We start from the raw sequence: 9749 nt of genomic DNA, 5'->3' as shown, positions 1-9749 counted from the left end.
GGGGGGGTTCGGTGTTGGGGGAGGGGGGGGCACAGCGGTGGGATCCCCTCTTTAAGCCAATGGGGGGGGGGGGAAATGTGTCCCCCCTCAGTCCCCATAGTGCCCCCCCAATGGCCCCGAATGGCCCCAACCCCACAGTGTCCCCAACCCCCCCAATGGCCCCATATTCCACCCAGATGTCCCCAACCCCCCTCAGTGGCCCCAATGGCCCCAACCCCAACGGCCCCCCCCGCGTCCCCCCAAATGGCCCCAATCCCACCAACGTCTCCCCAGTGTCCCCCACCCCCATAACGTCCCCAATCCCCCCATTGTCCCCATTGTCCCCATCCCCATAATGTCCCCAATCCCCCAACTGCCCTCATTGTCCCCCAATGTCCCCATAATGTCCCCAATGTCTCCATAAGGTCCCCACTGTCCCCCATCCCCTCATTGTCCTCAATATCCCCAATGTCCCCAACCTCATAATGGCCCCATTGTCCCCATTGCCCCCAATCCCCCCATTGCCCCCAATGTCCCCATAACGTCCCCATAATGTCCCCACAACGTCCCCATTGCCCCCCATGTCCCCAATCCCCCCATTGTCCTCAATATCCCCAATGTCCCCAATGTCCCCAACCCCATAATGGCCCCATTGTCCCCATTGCCCCCAATCCCCCCCACTGTCCCCAATCCCCCATTGCCCCCAATGTCCCCATAATGTCCCCATTGCCCCCAATGTCCCCATAACGTCCCCATAATGTCCCCATTGCCCCCAATGTCCCCAATCCCCCCCTTGTCCCCATTGCCCCCATTGTCCCCATTGCCCCCAAAGTCCCCATCGCCCCCCCCTTTCCCCCCCCCCCGCAGTGACGTCGCTCTCACAGTGCACCCCAAAAACCCCAAACCACCGCCGCCGGATTTCCTCCCTGACTCAGCGCCCCAAAACATCTGCGGTGCCACCGCCATCAGCGTCCCCCGCTGTCACCGTCACCGTCACCGTCACCGTCACTGCTACCCCACAGTGTCCCCATAACCCCCCGCGGTGTCCCCATAACCCCCCCGCGGTGTCGCCATCACCCCACAGTGCCCCCATAGCCCCCAAAAGTCCCCATTGCCCCCAACCACCCCAACGTCCCCATCCCCCACGGCCCCCCTCCACGCCCCCATCCCCCCCATTGTCCCCAATCCCCCCAATGTCCCCATTGACCCCATTGACCCCAACCACCCCAAAGTCTCCATCCCCCCCCACTCCCCCCAGCGTCCCCATAGACCCCCACACCCCCACATCCCACACACCCCCGTTCCCCCCAATGTCCCCGATGTCCCCATTGACCCCAACCACCCCAACATCCCCATCCCCCCCATTCCCCCCAACGTCCCCATAGACCCCAATCACCCCCATGTCCCCAACCACCCCATTCCCCCCATTCCCCCCATCGTCCCCATTGACCCCAACCACCCCATCCCCCCCAACCACCCCATCATCCCCATTCCCCCCATTTCCCCCAACGTCCCCATAGACCCCAACCACCCCATTTCCCCCAACGTCCCCATAGACCCCAACCACCCCATCATCCCCATTGATCCCAATCACCCCTATGTCCCCAACCACCCCATTTCCCCCATTGTCCCCATTGACCCCAACCACCCCAACATCCCCATCCCCCCCATTCCCCCCATCGTCCCCACAGACCCCCACCCCCCATCCCCCCCAACCACCCCATCATCCCCATTCTGCCCAATGTCCCCGTAGACCCCATTCCCCCCATTGACCCCAACCACCCCATTTCCCCCATCGTCCCCATTGACACCCACCCCCCCATCCACCCCATCATCCCCATTCCCCCCATTGTCCCCATCATCCCCACAGACCCCCACCCCCCCCAACCACCCCATCATCCCCATTCCCCCCCATTCCCCCCCACATCCCCATCCCCCCCATCCCCCCCATTGTCCCCATAGACCCCAACCACCCCATTCCCCCCATCGTCCCCATTGACCCCCACCCCCCACCCCCCCCCAACCACCCCATCATCCCCATTCCCCCCATTGTCCCCATAGACCCCAACCACCCCATCATCCCCATTCCCCCCATTCCCCCCATCGTCCCCATTGACCCCTTCCCCCACCTCCCCCCAACCACCCCATCATCCCCACCCGCCCCATTCCCCCCGGCGTCCCCATAGACCCCAACCACCCCATTCCCCAAATCGTCCCTATTGACCCCCACCCCCCCACCCCCCCAACCACCCCATCGTCCCCATTACCCCCATCGTCCCCACAGACCCCCACCCCCACCTCCCCCCAACCACCCCATCATCCCCATCCGCCCCATTCCCCCCATTGTCCCCATAGACCCCAACCACCCCATTCCCCCCATCGTCCCCATTGACTCCCACACCCCCACCCAGCCAACCACCCCATCATCCCCATCCCCCCCATTCCCCCCGGCGTCCCCACAGACCCCCATCCCCCCCAACCACCCCATCATCCCCACCCGCCCCATTCCCCCCATTCCCCCCATAGACCCCAACCACCCCATTCCCCCCATCGTCCCCATTGACCCCCACCCCCCATCTCCCCCAACCACCCCATTGTCCCCATTCCCCCCATTCCCCCCATCGTCCCCATTGACCCCCACCCCCCCACCCCCCCAACCACCCCATCATCCCCACCCGCCCCATTCCCCCCGGCGTCCCCATAGACCCCAACCACCCCATTCCCCCCATTGTCCCCAACCACCCCATCATCCCCATCCCCCCCATTCCCCCCATTGTCCCCATAGACCCCCACCCCCACCTCCCCCCAACCACCCCATCATCCCCACCTGCCCCATTCCCCCTGGCCTCCCCACAGACCCCCACCCCCACCCCCCCCAACCACCCCATCATCCCCATCCCCCCCATTACCCCCACATCCCCATCCCCCCCATTCCCCCCATCGTCCCCATTGACCCCCACCCCCCCACCCCCCCCAACCACCCCATCATCCCCACCCGCCCCATTCCCCCCGGCGTCCCCATAGACCCCAACCACCCCATTCCCCCCATTGTCCCCAACCACCCCATCATCCCCATCCCCCCCATTCCCCCCATTGTCCCCATAGACCCCCACCCCCACCTCCCCCCAACCACCCCATCATCCCCACCTGCCCCATTCCCCCTGGCCTCCCCACAGACCCCCCACCCCCACCCCCCCCAACCACCCCATCATCCCCATCCCCCCCCATTACCCCCACATCCCCATCCCCCCCATTCCCCCCATCGTCCCCACAGACCCCCACCCCCCACCTCCCCCCAATCACCCCATCATCCCCACCCGCCCCATTCCCCCCGGCGTCCCCATAGACCCCAACCACCCCATTCCCCCCATTGTCCCCAACCACCCCATCATCCCCACCCGCCCCATTCCCCCCGGCGTCCCCACAGACCCCCACCCCCCCCCATCACCCCTCCTTCCCCCCTCCCCGTTCCAGGTCCCGCCATGGGCAGCATCTACAAGGACTACTTCAACACGGCCAAGATCCGCGAGCACTACAACTACACCAAGGAGGGCCCGGACGCCTCCTCGGCTTCGTCCCGCGGCGCCGTCTCCATCCTCATCGTCACCCTCTGCTGCTTCATCGTCCTCGAGAACCTCCTGGTGCTCGTCTCCGTCTGCCGCAACCCGAAGCTGCACTCCGCCATGTTCATCTTCATCGCCAACCTCGCCTTCTCCGACCTGCTGGCCGGCCTGGCCTTCATGGCCAACGTCCTCCTCTCGGGCTCCGCCACCTTCAACCTCACCCCGGTGCAGTGGTTCGTCCGCGAGGGGACGGCCTTCGCCACGTTGGCCGCTTCGGTCTTCAGCCTGTTGGCCATCGCCATCGAGCGCCACGTGGCCATCACCCGCGTGAAGGTGTACGGCGGCGACAAAGGCTGCCGGATGGTGCTGCTGATCGGCGCCTGCTGGTTGGTGGCGGCGGCCGTGGCCAGCCTGCCCATCATGGGCTGGAACTGCATCAGCGACCTCCGCGACTGCTCCACCGTCCTCCCCCTCTACTCCAAGCGCTACGTCCTCTTCGTCGTCACCATCTTCACCCTCATCCTCCTGGCCATCGTCGGCCTCTACGGCCGCATCTACTGCATCGTCCGCTCCAGCCGAGCCGACGCCGCCGGCTCCCAAACGCTGGCGCTGCTCAAAACCGTCACCACGGTGCTGGGAGCCTTCATCGTCTGCTGGCTGCCCGCCTTCGTCATCCTCCTCCTGGACGCCTCCTGCCCCGTCCGCTCCTGCCGGGTCCTCTACGGGGCCAAATACTTCTTCGCCTTCGCCACCCTCAACTCGGCGGCCAACCCCATCATCTACACCCTGAGGAGCAAAGAGATGCGCAGGGAGTTCCGCAGGGTGCTTTGCTGCTGTGGGGCGGGCCGTGGGGCTGACAGCCCCGGGGGGCGCTGCGCCCTCCCGCTCCGGACCTCCAGCTCGGCCGAGCGCTGCACTCAGAAGCAGGGGCTGCCCGCCTCGCCCGGCACCCGCGACTGCACCACGTCGGTCTGAGCGCCGAGACCCCCACGGATGGCCCGCGGCTGCCCCACGGGTGCCCCATTGGATGCCCCATAGGTGCCCCACGGATGCTTCGTGGGCGCCCCATGGATGCTTCTTGGTGCCCCATTGGATGCCCCATAGATGCCCCACAGGTGCCCCACGGATGCTTCGTGGGCGCCCCATTGGATGCCCCATAGGTGCCCCACGGATGCTTCGTGGGCACCCCATGGATGCTTCGTGGGTGCCCCATTGGATGCCCCATAGGTGCCCCACGGATGCTTCTTGGGTGCCCCACGGGTGCCCCATTGGATGCCCCATAGGTGCCCCACGGATGCTTCGTGGGCGCCCCATGGATGCCCCATGGATGCTTCGTGGGTACCCCATGGATGCCCCATGGATGCTTCGTGGGTACCCCATTGGATGCCCCATGGATGCTTCGTGGGTGCCCCATGGATGCCCCATGGATGCTTCGTGGGTACCCCATGGATGCCCCATGGATGCTTCGTGGGCGCCCCATGGATGCCCCATGGATGCTTCGTGGGCGCCCCATGGATGCTTCGTGGGTACCCCATTGGATTCACCTTCGTTGCCCCATGGATGCCCCATGGATGCTTCTTGGGCGCCCCATGGATGCTTCGTGGGTGCCCCATTGGATGCCCCATGGATGCTTCGTGGGTGCCCCATGGATGCTTCTTGGGTGCCCCACGGGTGCCCCATTGGATGCCCCACAGGTGCCCCACGGATGCTTCGTGGGTGCCCCATGGATGCCCCATGGATGCTTTGTGGGTGCCCCACGGATGCCCCATGGATGCTTCTTGGGTGCCCCACGGGTGCCCCATTGGATGCCCCATAGATGCCCCATGGATGCTTCTTGGGTGCCCCATTGGATTCACCTTCATTGCCCCATGGATGCTTCTTGGGCGCCCCACGGGTGCCCCATTGGATGCCCCATAGGTGCCCCACAGATGCTTCTTGGACACCCCATTGGATGCCCCATGGACGCTTCTTGGGTGCCCCATAGATGCCCCATGGATACTTCTTTGGTGCCCTATTGGGTGCCCCATGGATGTTATTTGGTTGCCCCACGGATGCTTCTTGAGTGCCCCACAGGCACTCCATGGACACCCCATGGAAGCCCCATAGATGCCCTATGGATACCCTATGGACACCCCACAGACACCACATGGATGCCCCATACGACCCCGTGGATTCTTCTTGGTTGCCCCATGGATGCCCCACAGATGCCCCATGGATGCCCCACAGATACCCCATGGATGCCCCATGGCCACTACCGGGATATCCCATATGTACTCCATGGCCACAATCCATAGGGACCCCACGGCCACCCCATGGGTGACCCACAGCCACCCCATGGCCACCCCATGGCCACCTTACAGCCACCCCATGGCCACCCCACGGCCACCCCATGGGTGACCAATGGCCACCCCATGGCCACCCTACAGCCACCCTATGGCCACCCCATGGGTGACCAATGGCCACCCCACGGCCACCCCACGGCCACCCCATGGCCACCCTACAGCCACTCCATGGCCACCCCACGGCCACCCTATGGCCACCCTACGGCCACCCCATGGATGACCAATGGCCACCCCATGGCCACCCCACGGCCACCCCATGGCCACCTTACAGCCACCCCATGGCCACCCCACGGCCACCCTATGGCCACCCTACGGCCACCCCATGGCCACCCCACGGCCACCCCATGGGTGACCAATGGCCACCCTTATGGCCGCCCCACAGCCACCCCCCCGCCCCACCTCGGGGGCACCCAGCGGTACGAATCTCCAACCCCATCTCCCCGCCCCCCCCAGACCCCTTCACCCCCCTCCCCAACCCCCCCCCCCTCTAAGGTACGAACAGTCCGATCCCTTCCAATTACCCCAATTAATTAATTACCCCTCCCCCCCATCCCCGCCCCCCCCCGGCGTGCACGGGCGCATCTCCCCACGCCCTGCCCGCTCCCCGGGGCCATCGGATCCCGTTGGACGGGTCCTGGTGGTGAATTCCCCCCCCCGCCCCCCCCCAGGAAAACCCCCTCGTGGGAAACACCGCATTGGGGGGGGGGTTTATTGGCGGGGAAGGGGGGGAGGGGGGGGGGGTTAATATGTTTTTGTATTGGGGGGGGGCACACGTTGGACTCCTGGCTCTGCGTGCGGGCACGCGGGTCGGGGGGGGGGGAAAAGGGGGGGACCCCTGGGATGATTTCGGCCCCCCCCCCCCCCCCCAAAGTGGGTGAGGAGTGCATTAAAATGTGGCTTTTGCCGTCTGCCTCTGCGTGTTGGGGGGGGGGGGGGGGTTGGGACCCCTAAATGGGGAGGGATGGGGTCGTATGGGGAGTCCTACATGGGGCATTTGGGGATCCCTGGATGGGGACCCCTCCGTGGGGTGGATGGGGCCGTATGGGGACCCATCAATGGGGCATTTGGGGACCCCTGGATGGGGTGGATGGGACCATTTGGGGACCCATCAATGGGGCATTTGGGACCCCTAAATGGGGAGGGATGGGGCCATATGGGGACCCCTCCATGGGGCATTTGGGGACCCCTGGATGGGGACCCCTCCGTGGGGTGGATGGGGCTGTATGGGGACTCCTCAATGGGGTGGATGGGGCCATTTGGGGACCCCCGGATGGGGTGGATGGGGACCCCTCCATGGGGACAGATGGGGCCATATGGGGACCCCTCCGTGGGGGCATTTGGGGACCCCTGGATGGGGACCCCTCCGTGGGGTGGATGGGGCCATATGGGGACCCCTAAATGGGGAGGGATGGGGCCACATGGGGACCCCTCAATGGGGCATTTGGGGACCCCTAAATGGGGACTCCTACATGGGGTGGATGGGGCCATATGGGGACCCATCAATGGGGAGGGATGGGGTCGTATGGGGACCCCTCCATGGGGCATTTGGGGACCCCTAAATGGGGAGGGATGGGGCTGTATGGGGACCCCTCCATGGGGCATTTGGGGATCCCTGGATGGGGATCCCTCCATGGGGTGGATGGGGCCGTATGGGGACTCCTCAATGGGGTGGATGGGGCCATTTGGGGACCCATCAATGGGGCATTTGGGGACCCCCGGATGGGGTGGATGGGGACCCCTCCATGGGGACAGATGGGGCCATATGGGGACCCCTCAATGGGGTGAATGGAACCATATGGGGACCCCTCCATGGGGGCAGTTGGGGACCCCTGGATGGGGACCCCTCAATGGGGTGAATGGAACCATATGGGGACTCCTCCACGGGGGCAGTTGGGGACCCCTCAGCGGGGTGAATGGGGCCGTATGGGGACCCATCAATGGGGCCATTTGGGGACCCCTCAGTGAGGCATTTGGGGACCCCTGGGTGGGGTGGATGGGGCCATATGGGGTGTCCTGGATGGGGGCATGTGGGGACCCCTCCATGGGGGCAGTTGGGGACCCCTAAATGGGGCCATTTGGGGTCCCCTCGGTGGGGGCATTTGGGGACCTCAGGAAGGGGCCATGCAGGGAACTGTGGATGGGACCCTATAGGGGATCTGTGGGGCCATTTAGGGACCTCTGAATGGGGCCGTACGGGGATCTGTGGGGCCATATAGGGAGCTGTGCCTGGGCCCCATAGGACCCACACGTGGCCGTGCCCCCCCCGCGCAGACAGGAAGAGGAAGTGGGGCTTTTCTGCCACGTGGGGAGTGGGGCCCTATAGGCTGTGGTGCCCACAGACCCCCCCCACCCCCCCCAAATTATGGCACCCCCCCTCGCCCCACAGTGCCGTGCCCCATCACCCCCCATTCCCACCGTGGGACGCCCCATATCCCCTCCCCCCCCCATATCCCCACAGTGGTGCACCCCACATCCGCTCCCCCCCCCCATATCCCCACAGTGGGACACCCCAACCTCCCCCATAGCGCTGCCCTCTCCCTCCCGCCATTTTATCCTGACCCCCCCCATAACCCCACCCCCCCATAACCCCTCCCCCCCCTTCCCAATGGCTCCTCCCTATCCCCCCCCATAGCAATGAATGGTCCCCTCCCGTTTACTTCCAATGGTCCCTCCCTGCCCCCCCCACCCCCCCATTGCAATGGTTTATCCCTTCCCCCATTGCAATGAATGGTCCCTTCCTGTCCCCCCCCACTCCCCCCACTGCAGTGGTTTATCCCACGCCCCATTGCAATGAATGGTCCGACCTCTCCTCCCCCCCCATTGCAATGAATGGTCCCCCCCATTTACTTCCAATGGTCCCTCCCTGCCCCCCCCCATATCCCCATTACAATGGTTTATCCCACGCCCCATTGCAATGAATGGTCCCCCCCCAAATTTGCTTCCAATGGTCCCTCCCTGCCCCCCCCATTCCCCCCCATTGCAATGGTTCCTCCCCCCCATTGCAATAAATGCTTCCTTCCCCCCCCCCCATTGCAATGAATGGTCCCCCCCATTTACTTCCAATGGTCCTTTCCTTCCCCCCCCACCCCCCCCACTGTAATGGTTTATCCCACGCCCCATTGCAATGAATGGTCCCCCCCCCATTTACTTCCACCGCTCCCTCCCCGTCCCCCCCCATTCCCCCCATTGCAATGGTTCCTTCCCCCCCCCATAGCAATGAATTGTGTCCCCCCCCATTTACTTCCAATGGTCCCTCCCTGCCCCCCCCCATTGCAATGAATGGTCCCCCCCATTTACTTCCAATGGTCCCTCCCTGCCCCCCCCATCCCCCTTATTGCAATGGTTTATCCCCCCCCCATTGCAACGCCCCCCCCCATTTACTTCCACCGCTCCCTCCGCCCCCATTGCAATGGTTTATCCCCCCCCCATTGCAATGCATGGTCCCTCCCCGCCCCCCCCCAATCCCCGCCATTGCAATGAATGGTCCCCCCCATTTACTTCCAATGGTCCCTTCCTTTCCCCCCCCACCCCCCCCACTGTAATGGTTTATCCCACGCCCCATTGCAATGAATGGTCCCCCCCCCATTTACTTCCACCGCTCCCTCCCCGTCCCCCCCCAGTCCCCCCCATTGCAATGGTTCCTTCCCCCCCCCATAGCAATGAATTGTGTCCCCCCCCATTTACTTCCAATGGTCCCTCCCTCCCCCCCCATTGCAATGGTTTATCCCCCCCCATTGCAATGCATGGTCCCTCCCCGCCCCCCCCCCACTCCCCCCCATTGCAATGGTTTATCCCCCCCCCCCCATGGCACGGAATGGTCCCTCCCCCACCGCCCCGCCCATTCCCTCCCGCCATTTTCCCCTCC

At 65.0% G+C, this 9749-nt stretch overlaps 1 protein-coding gene across 1 annotated transcript; it reads left to right on the top strand.

Annotated features, from left to right (window-relative positions):
- Positions 1-3418: 3418 nt before the first annotated feature.
- Positions 3419-6550, top strand: S1PR2 (sphingosine-1-phosphate receptor 2). Its single transcript, XM_040653951.2, has one exon. The coding sequence runs from the start codon at positions 3462-3464 to the stop codon at positions 4515-4517; it is 1056 nt and encodes a 351-aa protein (XP_040509885.1). The 5' UTR covers positions 3419-3461; the 3' UTR covers positions 4518-6550.
- The last annotated feature ends 3199 nt before the right edge of the window (positions 6551-9749 follow it).

This window comes from Gallus gallus, chromosome 30, assembly GCF_016699485.2.
Source record: "Gallus gallus isolate bGalGal1 chromosome 30, bGalGal1.mat.broiler.GRCg7b, whole genome shotgun sequence".
Lineage (NCBI taxonomy): Eukaryota > Metazoa > Chordata > Aves > Galliformes > Phasianidae > Gallus > Gallus gallus.
This window is presented reverse-complemented; position numbering and strand designations above follow the sequence as displayed.

Bases quoted from the DNA above. Each gene is read 5' to 3' on its own strand.
- S1PR2 (XM_040653951.2), top strand. From the start codon at position 3,462: ATGGGCAGCATCTACAAGGACTACTTCAACACGGCCAAGATCCGCGAG.